Source organism: Giraffa tippelskirchi, chromosome 10 (assembly GCF_054371585.1).
Source record: "Giraffa tippelskirchi isolate mGirTip1 chromosome 10, T2T-mGirTip1v1.2.pri, whole genome shotgun sequence".
Classification (NCBI taxonomy): domain Eukaryota; kingdom Metazoa; phylum Chordata; class Mammalia; order Artiodactyla; family Giraffidae; genus Giraffa; species Giraffa tippelskirchi.
In genome coordinates, this window is record NC_137284.1 from 143,340,457 (window position 1) to 143,362,209 (window position 21,753).

The 21,753-nt window shown below is 37.8% G+C and overlaps 1 protein-coding gene and 1 pseudogene across 1 annotated transcript in view; one reads left to right on the forward strand and one right to left on the reverse strand.

Moving 5' to 3' along the window:
* Positions 1–21,753, reverse strand: part of MTPN (myotrophin) — a 75,282-nt gene that overhangs the window by 8,929 nt on the left and 44,600 nt on the right. Inside the window, exons 2-3 of the mRNA XM_081533014.1 lie at positions 18,133–18,246; positions 17,218–17,301 (exon numbers count right to left, since the gene is read on the reverse strand). Of these exons, the coding sequence (XP_081389140.1) occupies positions 17,218–17,301; positions 18,133–18,246 (198 nt within the window). The remainder of the gene's footprint in view (positions 1–17,217; positions 17,302–18,132; positions 18,247–21,753) is intronic.
* On the forward strand, positions 2,007–2,520 carry LOC145523188 (ubiquitin-ribosomal protein eS31 fusion protein pseudogene; annotated as a pseudogene).

The window sequence follows — 21,753 nt, forward strand, 5'->3', positions numbered from 1 at the left end:
GGTTGCCATTTCCTACTCTTTGCAACTCAGGGATTGAACTCACATCTCCTGTGTTTCCTGCATCAGCAGGGAGATTCTTTACCACTGGGCCACCTGGAAAACAATTTTGCTTCCTACATATTTGTAGTATAGTTTGAAATCAGGAAGTGTGACACTGCTAGCTTTGTTCTTTTTTCTCAAGATTGCTTTGAGTATTCAGGATCTGCTGTGGTTCCATACAAATTTTAGCACTGTTTAATCTATAAAAATTGCCATTGGAATTCTGATAGAAATGGCATTAAAGCTTCTTTAGGCAGTATGGACATTTTAACAATATTAATTCTGCCAATGCATGAGCACAGTATCTTTCCATTTATTTGTGTCTTCTTCAACATATTTCATCAATGTAGTTTTCAGCATACAAACGAGTCTTTTGCCTTCTTGGTTAAATTTACTCCTAGGTATTTTATTCTTTTTGATGCAATTATTTTGAGTGGAACTTAAATTCTATTATAATTTGTAATTAGTATATAGAAACATAACTGATTTTTGGATATTGGTTTTGTATCTTGATACTTAACTGAATTAGGTGAATAGTTCTAACAGTTATTTTAGTGGAGTCTTTAGGGTTTTCTATAATATATGTTGTGTCATCGGCAAATAGAGAACATTTTACTTTTTCCCTTTCAATTTGGATACCTTTTATTTCTTTTCTTCTCTAACCACTCTGGCTAGGGACTTCCAGTACTATGTTAAATAAATGGTGTGAGTGGGCATCCTCATTTCATTCATTATCTTAGAGGAAAAGCTTTGTTTTTCACAGTTGAGTATGAGATACAGGTTGTGGTCATAATACAGCCTTTATTATGCTGTGGTATATTCCCTCTCCATCCGGTTTATTGAGTGTTTTCATTATGAATGAATGTTAAATTATGTCAATGCTTTTTCTGCATCTACTGAAATAATCACATGATTTTTATCCTTCATTGTTATTGCGTTACATCACAATGATTGATTTCCAGATTCTGAATCATCCTTGTGTCCCTGGAATAATCTGATCATGGAGTATGAACCTTTTAATGTATTGCTGAGTTTGGTTTGCTGACATTTCGTTGAGGATTTTTGTATCTATGTTCATCAGGGATACTGGCCTGCAATTTTCTTGTGGCATGCTTGTCTGGTTTTGGATGAGGAAATACTGGCCTTGAAAAATGAGATTGGAAGTGGTCCCATCTGTCCTGATGTTTCTGGGAAGAGTTTGAGAAGGACTGATATTAATTCTTCTTTAAATGTTTGGTAGAACTCACCAGTAAAGCTATCTGGTCCTGAATACTGATAGATTTTTACAGTTAAAATATAAAAACAATGCTTAAATAACTTCTGGGTAGACAAAGATGCCACAAAAAAAAAGAAAACTACAGGCCAATATCACTGATGAACATAGACGCAAAAATCCTCAAAAATTCTAGCAAACAGAATCCAACAACATATTAAAAAGATCATACATCATGACCAAGTGGGTTTTATCCCAGGGATGCAAGGATTCTTCAATATTTGCAAATCAATCAATGTGATACACCACATTAACAAACTGAAAGATAAACCATATGATTATCTCAACAGATGCAGAGAAAGCCTTTGACAAAATTCAACACCCATTTATGATAAAAACTCTCCAGAAAGCAGGCAGAGAAGGAAAATACCTCAATATAATAAAAGCCATATATGATAAACCCACAGCAAACATTATCCTCAATGGCAAAAAACTGAAAGCAAAGAATTATCTCAAAAATATACAAGCAGCTCATGCAGCTCAATACCAGAAAAATAAATGACTCAATCAAAAAATGGACCAAAGAACTAAACAGACATTTCTCCAAAGAAGACATACAGATGGCTCACAAACACATGAAAAGATGCTCAACAATACTCATTATCAGAGAAATGCAAATCAAAACCACAATGAGGTACCATCTCATGCTGGGCAGAATGGCTGCCACCAAGAAGTCTAGCTTTCGGATCCGCCATCTGCGGTGGAACCGCTGCCAAGATGCAGATTTTCGTGAAGACCCTGACAGGGAAGACCATCACTCTCGAGGTGGAGCCCTCGGATACAACAGAAAATGTAAAGGCCAAAATCCAGGATAAGGAAGGAATTCCTTCTTACCAGCAAAGACTGATCTTAGCTGGCAAGCAACTGGAAGATGGACGTACTTTGTCTGACTACAACATTCAAAAGGAGTCCACTCTTCATCTAGTGTTGAGACTTCGTGGTGGCGCTAAGAAAAGGAAGAAGTCTTACACCACTCCCAAGAAGAACAAGCATAAGAGAAAGGTTAAACTGGCTGTTCTGAAATACTATAAGGTGGATGAGAATGGCAAAATCAGTCGCCTTCGCCAGGAGTCGACTGATTTTGCTCAGATGAATGTGGTGCTGGAGTTTTTATGGCCAGTCACTTCGACAGACATTACTGTGGCAAACGTTGTCTGACCTATTGTTTCAACAAACCACAAGACAAGTAATTTTATATTGGTTAATAAGATATGAGCTAACATTAAAAAAAAAAAGTCTACAAACAATAAATGCTGGAGAGTGTGTGGAAAGAAGAGAACCCTCTTATACTGGTGATGGGAATGCAAACTAGTATAGCCACTCTGGAGAACAGTCTGGAGATTCCTTAAAAAACTGGAAATAGAACTGCCACACAACACAGCAATCCCACTGCTGGGCATACACACCGAGGAAATCAGAATTGAAAGAGACACATGTACCCCAATGTTCATCGTAGCATACAATAGCTAGGACATAGAAGCAACTTAGATGTCCATTGGCAGATGAATGAATAAGAAAGCTGTGGTACATAAACACAATGGAATATTGCTGCTGCTGCTGCTAAGTCGCTTCAGTCGTGTCCGACTCTGTGCGACCCCATAGACGGCAGCCCACCAGGCTCCACCGTCCCTGGGATTCTCCAGGCAAGAATACTGGAGTGGGTTGCCATTTCCTTCTCCAGTGCATAAAAGGGTAAAGTGAAAGTGAAGTCGCTCAGTCATGTCCGACTCTTAGCGACCCCCTGGACTGTAGCCTACTAGGCTCCTCCGTCCATGGGATTTTCCAGGCAAGAGTACTGGAGTGGGGTGCCATTGCCTTCATGGAATATTACTCAGCTATTAAAAAGAACACATTTGAATCAGTTCTAATGAGGCGGATGAAACTAGGGCCTATTATACAGAGTGAAGTCAGAAAGAAAAACACCAATACAGTATATTAACACATATATGGAATTTAGAAAGATAGTAATGACATCCCCATATGTGAGACAGCAAAAGAGACACAGATATAAAGAACAGACTTTTGGACTCTGTGGGAGAAGGCGAGAGTGGGATGATTTGAGAGAACAGCATTGAAACATGTATATGACCATATGTGAAATAGATCGCCAGTCCAAGTTTGACGCATGAAACAGGGCACTCAAAGTCGGTGTACTGGGACAACCCAGAGGGAGGGGATGGGGAGGGAGGTGGGTTCGAGATGGGGGACACATGTACACCTGTGGCTGATTCATGTCAATGTATGGCAAAACCCACCACAATATTGTACAGTAATTAGCCTCCAATTAAAATAAATTTAATTAAAAAAAATTACTTCTGGGTAAACACTGCTCACTGTGGCACCTGGCAGACCTACTATGATTAGTTTTGTTTCTACTGTTCCAGTATCAAAACCCTGTGTACCCCTCTCAAATGACAGAATTGGGAGATCCACAGCTGAGTTTTTCCTCAGCCCTATTCATTCATTTACAAATAATAACTTTTGATCCTATTTGTTACAGTTTGGCTAAACTGCTATAACAGAGGCTAAAAAGCAATGGATTAAACTAAGTTAACTTATTTCTCTCTCACAGAACAATAATGCTTACTGTGCTCACCTCCACATCTGCTTCCAGCCTGCTGGATGTGGGCGTGCAAGTCCGTAGCAAGTGGCCTCATATTTTAGGTGATCTAGAAATGGCACACATCATCTGTGCACACCCCATCAGACCCAACTTAGACACAAAGCCCAGCCACTGCAAGGCAAACTGAGATACAAGGACTAGCTGGGCCGCCATGTATGCATCAAGTTAAAACATGAAGGTTCTCTTTTTAAAAGGAAGAGTGAAAACTGGACATGAAAGGCAATTAGCACCCTAACCTATGCTATCCTGAAAATACTCGGGAATATTATCTCCAAATTCTGTCTAGCCTGCCTCTCCTCCTCCTTACTCCTTCCACTCCACCCTGCTCCCCTTGGCTTTCTCTCAACTTTATTTAAATGCTGGATTCTCCATGGTTCTGGTTTTGGGCAGGCATCTTCACCACTTGCTCAGTATGCTTCTGCCTGATCTCAACCACGTTATGATTCAACTTCTGACTTATATATTCATTTTGAACATCTACCCTGATTTTTAAGACCTTCCCCACCACTCTCACACACTACTTACCTACTTTAGTCCCAGAAATACTATAAATGAAGCCTTTCCTAAAGTGAATCCATAATGTTTTCTTACAAACTTATTTCTTCATCTGGAGCATTCTCTATCATGTTAAATGTGGAGATACTATGCAGGTTTTTTTTTTTTTTTGCTTACTTCACATGTAATCAGTCACTTTGCTTACTTCACATGTAATCAGTCACTAAGTCTTTAGACAATAATGTTCTTAAAATTTCCCACCTGTCCTTGCTACTATCTCAGTTCAGTATTTTCATATGTAAATTCTAATGCAATAGTTTCTTTTTTCAATTCTCATGCTACTCCAATTCAGACTCCATACATCTGTTTGGGTGATCTTTGTAAAATTCAAGTCTGATCGTAATACTCACCTACATAAACACATCCTCACAGAAGAAAACAAGATAAATTACAGGATACATAAGGTATAATCTGCTCACTACTCACCTCTCCAGTCACGTTTCTTGCTAAATCCCATATAGCAGCTGTGAACAATTTCCCTTACCCTAACGCATTAACACGTCATGTCTCTCTTGCCTCTCTGACTTTTCTCACTGCTGCTCCTGCTTTGAAAGGTAATCCAGTTCTCTATTAGATTCCTAGACACTAAGTTTTGAAGATTCAACTAACGTGTCAACTGCTTTTTGAAGCTACATTTGTGGTCCCTGAAGTTGTCAGTTCAGTTCAGTCGCTCAGTCGTGTCCGACTCTTTGCGACCCCATGAATTGCAGCACGCCAGGCCTCTATGTCCATCACCAACTCCCGGAGTCTACCCAAACCCATGTCCATCGAGTCAGTGATGCCATCCAACCATCTCATCCTCTGTCGTCCCCTTCTCCTCCTGCCTCCAATCCTACCCAGCATTAGAGTCTTCTCCAATGAGTCAACTCTTCGCATGAGGTGGCCAAAGTATTGGAGTTTCAGGCTCAACATCAGTCCTTCCAATGAACACCCAGGATTGATCTCCTTTAGGATGGATTGATTGGATCTCCTTGCAGTCCAAGGGGACTCTCAAGAGTCTTCTCCACCACCACAGTTCAAAAGCATCAATTCTGCGGTGCTCAGCTTTCTTCACCGTCCAACTCTCACATCCATACATGACCACTGGAAAAACCATAGCCTTGACTAGACGGACTTTTGTTGGCAAAGTAATGTCTCTGCTTTTAAATATGCTATCTAGGTTGACCACAACCTTCCTTCCAAGGAGTAAGTGTCTTTTAATTTCATGGCTGCAATCACCATCAGCAGTGATTTTGGAGCCCAAAAAAATAAAGTCTGACACTGTTTCCACATCTATTTCCCAAGAAGTGATGGGACCAGATGCCATGATCTTAGTTTTCTGAACGCTGAGCTTTAAGCCAACTTTTTCACTCTCCTCTCTCACTTTCATCAAGAGGCTCTTTAGTTCTTCATTTTCTGCCATAAGGGTGGTGTCATCTGCATCTCTGAGGTTATTGATATTTCTCCTGGCAATCTTGATTCCAGCTTGTGTTTCTTCCAGCCCAGCGTTTCTCATGATGTACTCTGCATAGAAGTTGAATAAGCAGAGTGACAATATACAGCCTTGATGTACTCCTTTTCCTATTTGGAACCAGTCTGTTGTTCCACGTCCAGTTCTAACTGTTGCTTCCTGATCTGCATACAGGTTTCTCAAGAGACAGGTCAGATGGTCTGGTATTCCCATCTCTTTCAGGATTTTCCACAGTTTATTGTGATCCACACAGTCAAAGGCTTTGGCAGAGTCAATAAAGCAGAAATAGATGTTTTTCTGGAACTCTCTTGCTTTTTCGATGATCCACCGGATGTTGGCAATTTGATCTCTGGTTTCTCTGCCTTTTCTAAAACCAGCTTGAACATCTGGAAGGTCACGGTTCATGTACTGCTGAAGCCTGGCTTGGAGAATTTTGAGCATTAGTTTACTAGCATGTGAGATGAACGCAATTGTGCTGTAGTTGGAGCATTCTTTGGCATTGCCTTTCTTTGGGATTGGAATGAAAACTGACCTTTTCCAGTCCTGTGGCCACTGCTGAGTTTTCCAGATTTGCTGGCATATTGAGTGCAGCACTTTCACAGCATCATCTTTCAGGATTTGAAATAGCACAACTGGAATTCCATCACCTCCACTAGCTTTGTTCGTAGTGATGCTTTCTAAGGCCCACTTGACTTCACATTCCAGGATGTCTGTCTCTAGGTGAGTGATCACACCATCGTGATTATCTGGGTTGTGAAGATCTTTTTTGTACAGTTCTTCTATGTATTCTTGCCACCTCTTCTTAATATCTTCTGCTTCTGTTAGGGCCATACCATTTCTGTCCTTTATCGAACCTATCTTTGCATGAAATGTTCCTTTGGTATCTCTAGTAACGACGTTCTTATTTATATCACACTAGGCCTCTGACTCCCAGGACATGTGACCTCTCCTTCCTTTAGATCCCTGCTGTGTGACATATAAACTCCCACCACAGCAATCACAACACTTTAATGCCCTTGTTTTACATTTTACCAAATATGTTGACAGCAGTACTCAGCTTAACAGTCTCTAAGTTCACAAAGCCTTGCACAGTGTCTAACAGGCAATAAAATGATACTATAAAAATTAAATGCTTTTAAAATTAATTGATATAGACTATTACTATATATAATAGCAGACTAGATCAAGGCTAGGATCATCTGCTTACATTTACAGCATGATTCAGGTCCTGATCAAGTTTCCTGGAGGACAAAAAGGCTGCTATGGCCAAGTTAAGTGGCCTCAGCAGAAAGAGAGATCATTTGTCATTCTAGGGAGTAAAAAAAAACCTTTAAGGCCTCACAAGAAATTTCTTGATTTTTAAAAGTTATAGCTTTAGATAATCACGCATTATTTTTTAAACTTTGTATTTTGTATTGGGGTGTAGCCGATTAACAAACAATGTTGTGATAGTTCAGGTGAACAGGGAAGGGACTCAGCCATACATATACATGTATCCATTCTCACTCAAGCTAGCCTCCCATCCAGGCTGCTGGGTAACATTAAGCAGAGTTCCCTGTGCTATACAGTAGGTCCTTGTTGGTTATCCATTTTAATTATAGCAGTGTGTACACGTCATCCCAAACCTACCCTCTCCCCACCCTCCCCCTCACCGCCCCGGCCCTGGCAACCATAAGATCGTCCTCAAAGTCTGTGAGTCTGTTTTGTATGTACGTTCATTTATATCATTTAATTTCAGATTCCACATACAATGGATATCATATGCTATTTCACCTCCTCTGCCTGACTTAAAAAGTTCACTCAGTATGACATTCTCTAGGTATGTCCATGTTGCTGCAAATGGTATTATTTGACAGCAAGTCATAGACTATGGGAAATGTTTTAAAAAAATTAAAGTCATGCTATCTCTGCCCTTGAATAGAATAGTTTACAATGTAGCCAAAAGATAAGGTATGCTGGCATGAATCAACAAGAGTGTATCTTTATCTACTACTTACTTCAGAGAGCCTAATTCTGCTTTATACCACCAGTTCTTAATCTGGACAAACAGGCCAAAAAAACTGGATTAATAACATTTTAAGAATGAAATTCTTAAACTTGTACTGAGGTTATCTGATATTATACTGACAAAAGGCTTTTGTGGTGAAGATGATAATAATTATGCTGATCAACTGTTAGAATACTAAGCAGCTGTGTTTCAATTAAAAAATTTATCAAATTAATTTAAAAATTAGCATTTAGATACAAATATACACACAACACTTTGGTGGATGTTTCTTTGTATGTTGTTAGACACTGTTTTACAACCTTAGAATATAACCACTGATTACAGACTATAACCACTATATAACCACTAAATAAAAACTTAGCAACCATGGTTTGATATATTCAACTCACTTTTGGAAAGAAACTGGGTCAGAATCAAATACAAAATGAATGCCTGAATGAATATATCTGGTATTAAATGTCCCACAGGACTCTTAAAATGTAAAGGAACAAAGCAATTCTTCGTCCTCTCCCTTTAACTACTCGACTAACTCTTATTCAACTGTTACTCTCTGTGAAGCCCTTCTGGAACTTTCCAGACAGTGAGTTGGCTTGGCTTCTCTCCTCCTGTATGCAAGGGCATATTGCTGACCACACTTCAAGGCAGACACTGTAGCTTGGCTTATCTAAAGTCTAGTACAACCCCTTTTTTTCTGTGCTTTCCTCCCCTACAGAGGCTACAAAACTGAATCCCCAGAATCCCTTAAAGCTGTAAGTGGCCCTCTGGCACAGAGCTGGCCTCTCCTGTGGACAGCTTTCTTGCTCCATAAAGCCCCAGGGACGAGAGAATCCTTAGTTGTCTTGAGACAGTAAGGACTAGGGGAGACGGGGGAGAAGAGAGTGTGAGATGCTAAGGACAAGGGGAGCCAGTCACTCAGCCTTGGACTGTCATACCTTCAGTCCACCTTTTCTTTTTGAGATATAACTGACATAGAACATGACGCTAGGTGTACAATATGATGATTTGATATATGGATATACTGCAAAATGATTACCACAATAAGACTAGTCAACATCTATCACTACACAAAGTCTTTTTTTCTTAGGATGAGAACTTGTAAGATTTACTCTCTTAACAACTTTCAGATGTATAATACAGTATTGTTAACTATAGTTACCATGTTTTATGTTACATTCCCAGGACTTATCTAATAATTGTAAGCTTGTACCTTTTGAACCCTCCCACCTCTGGGAACCATCAACATCATCTCTTCTCTGTATTTGTGAGCTTTGTTTTAGATTCCACATGTAAGTAAGATCATCTGGTATTTTCTGTCTGACTTATTTCATTCAGCATAATGCCTTCAAGGTCCCTTCATGTTGTCACAAATGGAAAGGATATACTGTACAACACAGGGTTATAGCCAATATTTTATAATAACTATAAATGGAATATAACCTTTAAAAAATTGTGAATCACTGGATGGACCTAGAGATTATCCTAAATAAAGCAAGTCAAAGACAAACATTATATGGTATCACTTACATGTGGAATCTGAAAAACAGTACAAATGAACTTATATATAAAACAAAAACAGACTCACAGACATAGAAAACAAACTTGTGGTTACCAAAGTGGAAGGGTAGGGGAGGGATAAACTGGGAGTATGGGATTAACAGATGCACACTACCATACATAAACAAGGGTTTATTGTATAGCACAGGGAACTATAGTCGGTATCTTATAATAACCTATAATGGAAAAGAATTTAAAAAGAACAGATATACACATATATATGTATAACCACATCATTTTTCTGTACACCTGAAACACAATACTGTAAATCAACTACACTTCAATTTTAAAAAAATATTCTGTACACTTGTAACTTATACAGCATTGTACAGCTACACTTAAAAAAAAAAAAATCAAGCAGGTGGTGTGGATCAAGGACATACTGAAGCTGATGAATCCCAATTCTACCCCAAAGTAGCTGTGTAACTTTAGGCAGGTTCCTTAACCTCTCTGCAGAGGTTTTATCTGCCTTAAAATCTGTAAATAAAACGGTAAGGCTTACATGATCTCTGCAGAAAAGTCCTACATCAAAAATTCTGTTAATCTCTCTTAAAAATAAGAATTGAACAGTGGAATATTATTCAGCCACAAAAAGGGGAAGCCACATTCTTGTTTAAATCTCTGTAGCAGGAGTTTTGTTATAGTCGAACTCCACTTCTCTTAGAGTATCTGTCACAGTCTTTAATTATCTGGTAACTCTGCTTTATTGGCTGTGAAGTCACAGGTGGTGGTTTAGTCGCTACGTCATGTTCGACTCAGACAATCCCGTGGACTGTAGCCTGTCAGGCTCCCCTGTCCATAGGATTCTCCAGGCAAGAATACTGGAGTGGGTTGCCATTTCCTTATGCAGGGGATCTTCCCAACCCAGGAATCGAACCCGGGCCAAGTCATAGGACCAGGCTTTGCTAACTTCAGGGCCATGCACCTCATCTGCCTCTCTAAACAATGTGCTAAACAAGCAACAGGAAATGGCATGTATGAATGACAATACTTGTGAGGACTTCTAATTTATGTGGTGGGCTGTGTTGCTATTTTAACCTTTTAGTTTGAAAAAAATAAAAAACTGATTCTTATAACCTCGATTAACTCTTAAAGAGAAAAGTAGGCTTCCCAACCTATTTACGTAACAAAACCTAACAAATGAAGCCCCTTCTCCACCCCAGGAGCAATGAGACACATTCTGTGTTTCATTGTACTTCCCATTTGGAGACAGGGACTACAGTTCATCTTCAGCTGCATATATAATAGTCTTTGATTTGTTCTTACGTTACAGCTCTGGTGCCAAAGTGGTGGGGCTTGAATCCTCATTCTTCTGATGAACTGTATGATCCTGGGAAAGCTTCCCAATGCTTGGTGCCTCAGTTTCCCCACTTGTAAAATGCGGGATTAAAAATCGTACCCACTTCATGGGATTACTGTGATGATTACATGAACCAATATATATAAAGCACTTAAATGACATTTCTTAGGTATAAGTACTATTTTAACTAGAAACGAATTCATTTACCTTCTCATCAACTCTATGTGGGAAGTACTAGCCCCGTGTCTTAAGAGAACACTCAGGCTGAGACAATGAGGAATTTATTTAAAGCCACAAAGTTTTTAAGGAGAACTGAGAGCCAAACTTGGAGGTGTGTGACATCACAGCACACATTTTATGTCACTAACAGAAACTATCTAGCACTCCAGTCTGAAAGAGCTAAATAGGTTAAAAAAAAAAAAAGCTTACAAAGAACATACTTGTGGATGAGATTTGTAAGACATATCAAAACAGCATAACAACTGGTTTCAACAGTATCTGGGGGGTACTTTTCTAGCTATATCAAGCCTGCTAGTTCCTTCCTCATGCGGTTTCTTAAAACAAGGCAATTCAGAAAAGGTATTGCTCAGTTCCTCGCAGGTCACCAGTCCTAAATTTTTTTTGAAACTAAACTTGCCCATGTTACATGGAAAAGAACTTTGGGAGTTAAAGCAATAATCATAGTATGTGTGCTTTGAGAAAATGCGGAACTGTTTAGATTTTACCAGGAGTGGAATAGTGAGTAATTTGAGTAAAAAAATGTTTCTACCTACCATACATCTACTTGTTTAAGCTGAAAAGGGGTAGACTTCTAAGCCCTTGTATCTTGATTCTCAATTCAAGCAGCAAAATCTGTACCAGACACCTCTTTTGACAATGCTGGTATCTGAGAGGGATACTCAAATTTTATTATCAACTGGCTGCTTGAGTTTTTTCAAGGACAGCACAGAAAACACATTGAGCAAAATCTTCCACGTTATCAGGTGAGATGGTTTTCTAATATTAGCAATTTTAGTACTTTTTATTCTCTACAGCAGTTGTACATAAGATGTCAATCATTTTGACTTCCTTTTTATAAAAGGAAGGCCATTGAGTAAATCTGTTTTTCACTCATTTATCCGCACAGTGAACATAGAGTGGTCTGAAACAGCTGTGCATCAGAATTGCACAAACATCAGTGGTTACATGTTTCTCTTGAAAGGTTATAGGAGACATCTTAAGGAGGTAAATTCTGTGACACAGTGTAAAGCAGAGAAATAATGGAAAACAAAAAAGCCAAGTTTATTTTGGACTTTTCTCTCTCAGATATAGCTTAGTATGCTAAATGTGTCTGCCAACAAATGATTTATAACAACAAGTATATTGTCAGTTTGATTCTATAAGAATAAAACTATGTTTTAAAAACTCATTAAATTTTATAAGATTTGTGATTCTCTCATGCTAGGATGCCTTTTCTCTTTATTTGTTTAAAAGAATTCTTATTTAATAGGAGGTTGAGTGGTCATTTTTAATAGCAGTATATAGCACATAAGGGACAGAGTATAAACACACACTAGAGTAATGAATGCTTATCTGTCTGAATTCTAAATGAGAGCAAACTTAAATGTTTACTTTGATGTTAAGTATTTCCCCTTTCCCCACAATAACCTAGAGTGGATTATTTGAAACAGTTTTCCTTAGAATTAAGAAAACAAGGAGACTTCTTAAAATCTTTTTTTATCAAAAGAATTACATAAATTATAAAGAATTTTAGTAAGTATAAATATAGAAATCTGATATATATTAAATACTATACTAATATTAGAGGAAATGTCTAGCCTGATAAGTGTATTAATGCCGCACGCAAACAATTTACTTCTCACAGAGAACTGTTTCTTTAACCACACAGAAATTAGATGCTGCCAAATTATATGTAACTGTGAAAAATTAATAAATTTTAGACTTACGAATATCCATCAGCTATAACATAGTTCAATAGTACCATTTTGTGATTAACTCTCTTCTAAATAATGTGTGCCTGCAACATTACTATTATTCAGGCATTTGAGATTTTAGTCAGGAAGTCAGTAATATTTTTATACATCTTTTAAATATCCTTTATTCCAAAAGTTTCCTGTTAAGATTTTTTCAGGCAAAAAAAAAATAGGTTCCGTCTTTGTAGTGACTGCGGGGCAGCTGCCACTTCTGTTTCGTACCCTCACTCGGGCTTCTTACTCCCTAAGACTCCTCTATTCGCCAGGATGCTTCTGGAGCCTGAATTTTTAATCTGTTTCATATGTCTCCTTTCACCAGTTTTACCACTGTTTCTCATGTACTCTGGATTTAGTGAGTACCAGGAGTGTTGTTCATTTTCCTTGAATCTTATTATTATTTAGTAGTTCTATAGTTTTAGCTTATATTTTTAAACATTCATATTCATTTTATATTTCAATATTTGTTTTTATTCACATAGTAATTTCTTGCTTATTCCTTTTTACATCTCAGTCTTCTCCTTTGGGTTTAATTTATTTCTTCACTTGTTTGTTGCTCAAGGGTGCTGACCACTTCTAGGCTTCGAGCCAACTCCTAACTTTTACCACAGTCCTCTCTTGCTTATGTTTGGGAATGCTTTCTTCTTCAATTTCATCTCACTTGCTTTCTGTTTCTCAAGGATAATTTATTGTCTCATGAATCCTGTCTTATGGTCTAAAGCAGATGTTGATTCGTTTATTTTAAAAAACCTCTTGTCTATCATCAGAGGGTTAAAAAGTGGGATACCCTGGCATATGCTCAGACTTCAGTCTTAAAGTGGAAGGCTCACAAGTGTTGATCTCTATATTTTTTTTAATCATGAGTGTAACAATAAAAAACCAGGCCAGATAGTTTTTACCTGCAGAAATACAATCATTTCTCATAATTGTCCATGAAGATAAGTCTGAAAGGCACTCTCAAGGAGGAGAAAGAACATGTGTGGAGTCAGACTTTTGTTTAACTTCCTTTATGATCACCTTTTCATAAACAAAGATTATACTTTCCATAGATGTTAGCTTTGTTTTTTGCTCTATGGATAATAAAGAATTAAACATCTTAAATTCCTACTTGTGTCATAACTTCATCTTCCACTGCATTAAGATAAAAATTGTCCAGTAAATGGCATAGCTTGATTTAAATATAAAATCAAATCACATAATTTGATTTTATACATTCTAGCAACTCTTGTTTTTGTAATTTTTGTTTTTACCATTACTTGTGATCATATTGAGTTTTAAAATATTATTTTGGCTTTTCCCTTATGCTAATGATGTACCAGTGGAATAATATAGTTGACCCTCTGTGCAGCTGAAAATCCATTTGTAATTTATAGTTGGCTCTTCATATCTGTGGTTCCTCCCCATTTGTGGATTCAACCAATCATGCATCGTGCAGTCTGTTCAGCATTTACTACTGAAAAAAATCTGCATGTAAGTGTGCTGGTTCAATACAAACCTTTGTTGTTCAAGAATCAGTTGTGTATTCGAGTTGTCAATAAATCTGGAAAACTTCTAAACTACATACTTTCAAATGATCTCATAGTAATGGATAAGGATTCTAACTTTGATAAAAAGCAGAACAAATCAGATTACATAATATAAACTCCGACTGGACTTTAAATAAATGCACTGGAATAGCCTTATTTTAGTTAATTAAGGATTTTTGAAAGAGCACAATTTCCTCCTTCAAAAATTTTGTTAACAGAACTACTGGGTATACATTAAGAAGCTTACGCAAAAATAAAATCAATGTAATTAACTTTGGAAAAAAAACAACACTACATTGTATTACATTGCTTTAAAAAGGTAATATGTTGCTTTCAAAAAGATGAAAATCTTTCATCTAAAATAACAGCTCTATATGGTTACAATACAGCCACCACTGAATGTCACTTATTTAGCTATAAAAATTAAGGCTCAGATATAATGAAAGGACAATATTACAGGCACAAATAAAATTTAAAAACGACTTTAAAGTCAGGAAACTCAACTTACAACCAATAATTCAGCAATATAGTATATATCTATAAAGACCCTTTTGGGATAACATATAACGGCTTATCATACATTCAAATCAAGCCAGCTTTTCAGGAACTTATTTAATGTAGAAGATTTAAGGTCTTAATGACCTACAGCATAATGTTTTGGGAATAAGAAATATGGAACAATGGCTTGTGCTCTTGCTACCTTAAGAATAATTATTTTGTTTTGTTTGTCCTAGGGGGAAAGAAAGGTTTATCAGAAAGAAATACAGTTCTGATCTACAGTTTGAGACCTGGCTACAAAGAAGGAGCTGGCTTAGGGGTATCTCATTTGGTAAATGACCAGAGCCCTAAAGTAAAAAAGGATCCCATGGAGGTTCTTATTTTCAGAGAACAAAAACCCTTGGCTAGGTAGAAAAGGTCATGGAAAGAGGGAGAAAGAAGGAGAAGGAGTCATTAATTTCTTGTTTTTATTCTGACTTATTCATTTGTAATTGAGATATAACTGACAGTATTATACTAATGATAATTTAAGGTATACAACAAAATGCTGTATGTATTGTGAAATGATGGATTAACCCAATAAGTTTAAATAAAAATCTCACATAGTTTAAAATTTTCTTTCCTCTGAGAACTTTTAAGCTCTAAGCAACTCTCAAATATAATACAGTATTGCTGTTTCTTTTGCTCTACATGCAGAAGATATATTGAGGTGGAGGAATTAAGCCAACCCTGAGGAAGAGAGCTGAGAGATACACACAAAGAAATCAGATGCTGGTCACTGGCTTAAACCCACGGACAAACTGTGCCACGACCTAGAACTATGTGAGTCAACATGATCTCTTTTACTGCTTGAGCTTGTCTAAGCTGGGTTTAGTTACTTTCAATAGAGAGTCCTAACCAATAAAATATTACAATTAAATAAAACTTTCATGAATTGTAAATTACTATTTGTAGCCTATGACAACCAGTTTTTAACATAATACAGAAATATTCCCCCAAGGCTGAAATTATCCAGTAGTTCTCAAAGGTTCTTATTAATCTTTACATGGGTGTGGGGGACGGGAAGACAGGAGAAAGATACAGTGGCTGGAAATCTTCATGACCACATCCTACCACAGATGATGGATCCATTACAGTGGCCAAGAATAATGTGTTCCTTTATTTGGGCTTTTTATATCAGTATGGTAGATAATATCTAAAAATTACCCCAAACCTCCCAACTCCCCAAAACTTGGAAAAACCACCACCACCACCACCACACATTTCAAGAAATCCGGTATATGTGCTGAAGGTATGGGTAAAACCCCCTAATTTTAAAGGACTTTAGTTAACTGCTTTCAGATAGTACCTTTGAAAAGTTGTCAATAAAGTGTTGGGACAAAAGTACTACTTTCTTTCCCAATGTTCTCCAAATCCTACTGAAACTGAATCTATGAAGCATAAAATCCTCTTCAGTCTTAAATATAAAAAAAGCTACTATTTATTGACTATTATTATGTGTCAGGTACTGTGCAAAATGCTTCATATATATTTACTCATTTTATTTCTAATTCTTTCTTGCTTCTTTTAGCAGGACTTATTTGAAAATTCCAAATTAAACATTATGAACATTTTCCAGAATATGGCCATGAAAAGATAATCTTGGGATTAATGTGAGTGCCTTATTTTACGATGATTTCTTGTCTTCCAACATTTGCAGTTTCCATCTAATACAGCTAGAATGGTTGCAACTGACTGGTTAATTTCTAAGGCTGGACTCTGACCTTCATTTGAGAGCTTGTAATCAAAGACAAAACACTGGAAAACTCCAAATATACCAAGATCGCAATCACATGAAGAAACCAAATGACTTGGAGAGCCCTTACAGCAATCTGCCTCAATAATCTTGCTCAGAAAGATCACTACAGACAAAGAAGTTTACAAATTTCAAAGGCAAGGTTATTCAAAATGTGGTATGTGAATCTGGCACCAGTCTGCAAACTGTTACTAGCACAGGACAACATTTTCGGTATTAAGTACAATGTCTAGTTCAGCTAACTTTTTAAAAAAATTGCAAGATACTCTTGGTGAAGGAGACTGTGTTGACTTATTTTCTAGCTCAGCCTCTTTACCCACCAAGAACTGGTAACAACGTGTGGATCAGCTCTTTCAAGCAACATTGCTCTAGACTTCAATTTTGGCTGTTACCTCTAACTTTTCTGTTCCTGATGCCACACAAAATTTAAGTAAATTAATAACCAATTACAAAATGGCACCCCACTCCAGTACTCTTGCCTGGAAAATCCCATGGACAGAGGAGCCTGGTAGGCTACAGTCCATGAGGTCGCTGAGTCGGACACGACTGAGCGACTTCACTTTCACTTTAGCTTGAACAGTTACAAAACAATAGAAAAAGCAATAAAAACCAGCAATTGACCTCACCTTTGACAGAAGCAATTTCACGCAGGAAACATGACCTTCATAGACGGCAGACAGAAGAGGTGTGATATGATGTTTATCTGGAGCCTATGAAAGAATGAGATATAGATCACTTTATCCATTTTTCATTTCTTCCTTCTCTCTAGATCATTAGGGAATGCTTGTAAATAATTGAAAATCAATGTTCTCCCATTTTTAGCCTCTTATAGAGCTGACAGAGGCCTAGGCCCACAAACAGTTTCTCCTTAGAAGTCAGCACAGTGAAACAGAGGGAGCAGGACTTTGACCCCAGCTCAAATCTGGACTCTGGCACTTAACTGTGCGACTAGTTACTGAACCTCTCTGAGCCTCAACTCCCCACTGCTGTAGGCATGCCAGTATGAAGAGGTAATAGATGCCCACAACTGGGCCAGGTGACATGGCAGCCCCTGAGATGTGAAAAGTTCATCTCACTTGCTGTTATGGTTACTTAAACATTTTTCTGAAACTCTGAAATGCAGAAGCTACAAAAGGCAAGAATCAAGAGATAACCGCTGCCTGACTGTTGTCCACAAGTCCCCTTTTAGATTTTTCGTATGACGACAGGGCCTATCCTCCATTGGGTGACAGCCATTTGCCACCTACAGATAGTGCTAACTCTCAAACTGCTTTAGAACATGAAAAGGAAGCATGAACCATCTATCCTGTGCCCCACACCCCCCAGTTTTATCAGTTTAAAAAAATAAACTTGTTCTGCTTATTTAAAAAAAAAAAAATCACAACCATGTATTTCTAAGCTACAGAAATTTGGCAAAATTTCAGACTGTATTCTTACTTCACATGAGATTTCCACCAGTAACTATTTTACAGATCTACTGAAAACTACCCAAAAGCATACAACAGGAATTTTTTTCTAGAATGGCAATGTTCTTTACATACATTAATATCTGCTCCTTTCAGCAGCAGAAATTCCAGGATTTCAAGCTGCCCACAATCTGCTGCATAATGAAGAGGCTTTCTTCCACCTTCTAGTGTCCGGTTGACATCTTCTCCCTTAGAAGCCAAATGAGAACAGTATTCGTAAGGATGGTAGACTGAAGAAGGGAAATGAGGCACCTGCTATCTTAACTTTCTTAAAGCTACAAGGGTTTCATCAAAGAATTACATTTCCTGCAGAGTGAAACAAGCAATTTCAAGAACTTGAAATTAAATTCTGCTCAATGGTTAGCACACAGTATGACAGCAATTCAAACCATGAGTCAAGCTGAAAACAATAAAAAAGAAATGCTAAATGTAATGAAATATATTACTGTGCTCTATTTCTAATGAATTTTAATCACCAAGATGTGACCAGCAAAGAAAAAATGTTGAGTTTAAATACTTAAGATTTTACACAGATCATATGACATGTATTTTAATACTTCAGAGAAAGCATCACTACTTTGATGGAGGCAGACATCACTATCACAAGGTAATCAGTATGAGCTATTAATTCATTTCATTCATTCATTCACTCAACATTTAAGCCCTATTATATGGTCAGAGCTGTGCATGGAGTGAAGAATGGTAAACAAAATCAGAAATGGTTTCTGATTCCACAGAGCTTACTTACCACCCAGTGTGGAAGGCAGATAGTAATCTAATAATCACATGATTAAACATATATTTAATGGAGTTGTGAGAATTAAAGTAACTGATCCAAGCAAAGCACTGAAAATAAGGTGGTATAGGTAAAATTAACATAATATGATTAGCTATTATTATAAAGCTACCTATGTAAATAAGTATTTATTTAAATACTGAGTCAAATCCATTACTCAGTTTTTTCATTTTTAAGGTTAAGGGTCATTATATAGATAAAGCATCTATTTTACAAACAATAAGTCATTAAATTCAAACAATTTGAAATCATTAAATATATAGAGGTATTTTTTTCCCTTAAGGAAAAAGTTTACCTCCAGGGTTTTACATCCTCCAGAAAGTATTAGAGTGAGTTATCATCTTATTTCTCAAGGGCTGGTACTTTAAAAAATAAAAAGCATTCCAAGAGGTAAAACCACCTGCCTGTCACAACTATCAGTGGAGGCCTCAGAGCATTAAGTCAGGAAACTAAATTACACACAGTGTTTCTGAGTTCCAGGCCACATGTATATTTTAAATATACTGTCTCTATGTCAAGAATTTCATCAAAAATAATTTTCCTCCTTTTTAATTACTCAATGATAAAACAACCTTTTTCTGTTAAGAGGACATGAGTAATTCACAGCAGTAACTTCTAATGGATTGTTTATTCAAGTCAGTAAATGATATTTACAATAAAGCAGGCAAAATGGTTGTCTGAGGAGACCTAACAAATAGTTGAGAAAAGAAGCGAAAGGCAGAGGAGAAAGGGAAAGATACACCCATCTGAATGCAGAATGCCAAAGAATAGTAAGGAGAGATAAGAAAGACTTAAGTGAACAATGCAAAGAAACAGAAGAAAACAATAGAATGGGAAAGCCTAGAGATCTCTTCAAGAAAATTAGAGATACCAAAGGAACATTTCATGCAAAGATGGGCACAATATGGACCTAACAGAAGCAGAAGATATTAAGAAGAGGTGGCAACAATACACAGAAGAACTATACAAAAAAGATCTTCACGACCCAGATAATCACGAGGGTGTGATCACTTACAGCCAGACATCCTGGAGTGCGAAGTCAAGTGAGCCTTAGGAAGCATCACTACGTACAAAGCTAGTGGAGGTGACGGAATTCCAGTTGAGCTATTTCAAATCCTGAAAGGTGATGCTGTGCAAGTGCTGCACTCGATATGCCAGCAAATTTGGAAAAGTCAGCAGTGGCCACAGGACTGGGAAAGGTCAGTTTTCATTCCAATTCCAAAGAAAGGCAATGCCAAAGAATGCTCAAACTACTGCACAAATGCACTCGTCTCACACGCTAGTAAAATAATGCTCAAAATTCTCTAAGACAGGCTTCAACAGTACGTGAACCATGAACTTCCAGATGTTCAAGCTGGATTCAGAAAAGGCAGAGGAACCAGAGATCAAATTGCCAACATGCGCTAGATCACCGAAAAAGCAAGAGAGTTCCAGAAAAACATCTATTTCTGCTTTATTGACTATGCCAAAGCCTTTGACTGTGTGGATCACAATAAACTGTGGAAAATTCTGAAAAAGATGGGAATACCAGACCACCTGACTTGCCTCTTGAGAAATCTGTATGCAGGTCATGAAGCAACAGTTAGAACTGGACATGGAACAACAGACTGGTTCCAAATTGGAAAGGAGTATGTCAAGGCTGTATACTGTCACCCTGCTTATTTACATCATGAGAAATGCTGGGCTGGCTGAAGCACAAGCTGGAATCAAGACTGCCAGGAGAAACATCAATAACCGCAGATATGCAGATGACACCACCCTTATCGCAGAAACCGAAGAACTAAAGAGCCTCTTGATGAAAGTGAAAGAAGAGAGTAAAAAAGTTGACTTAAAATTCAACATTCAGAAACTAAGATCATGGCATCCAGTCCCATCACTTCATGGCAATTAGATGGGGAAACAGTGTCAGACTTTATTTTTGGGGGCTCCAAAATCACTGCAGGTGCTGACTGAATGCATGAAATTAAAAGATGCTTACTCCTTGGAAGGAAAGTGATGACCAACCTAGACAGCATATTAAAAGGCAGAGACATTACTTTGCCAACAAAGGTCCATCTAGTCAAAGCTATGGTTTTTCCAGCAGTCACGTATGGATGTGAGAGATGGACTATAAAGAAAGCTGAGCACTGAAGAATTGATACTTTTGAACTGTGGTGTTGGAGAAGACTCTTGAGAGTCCCTTGGACTGCAAGGAGATCCAACCAGTCCATCCTAAAGGAAATTAGTCCTGAATATCGTTGGAAGGACTGATGCTGAAGCTGAAACTCCAATACTTTGGCCACCTGATGCAAAGAACTGACTCACTGGAAAAGACCCTAATGCCGGGAAAGATTGAAGGCGGGAGGAGAAGGGGACAACAGAAGATGAGATGGTTGGATGGCATCACCAACACGATGGATATGAGTTTGAGTAAACTCCGGGAGTTGGTGATGGATAAGGAAGCCTGCCATGCTGCGGTTTATGGGGATGCAAAGAGTCTGACACAACTGAGTGACTGAACTGAACTGCTTCACTGACTACACTAAAGCCTTTGACTGTGTAGATCACAAGAAACTGTGGAAAATTCTTCGAGAGATGGGAATACCAGACCACCTTACCTGCCTCCTGTGAAACCTATACGCAGGTAAAGAAGCAACAGTTAGAACCAGACATGGAACAACGAACGAACTGGTTCCAAACTGGGAAAGGAGTATATCAAGGCTGTATATTGTTACCCTGTTTATTTAACTTACATGCAGAGTACATCATGCAAAATGCTGGGCTGGGTGAAGCACAAGCTGGAATCAAGATTGGGAGAAATATCAATAACTTTAGATATGCAGATGACACCACCCTTATGGCAGAAAGCGAAGAGGAACTAAAGATTAAGGTGAGGAAACAATGGCAGTGACAGACTTTAT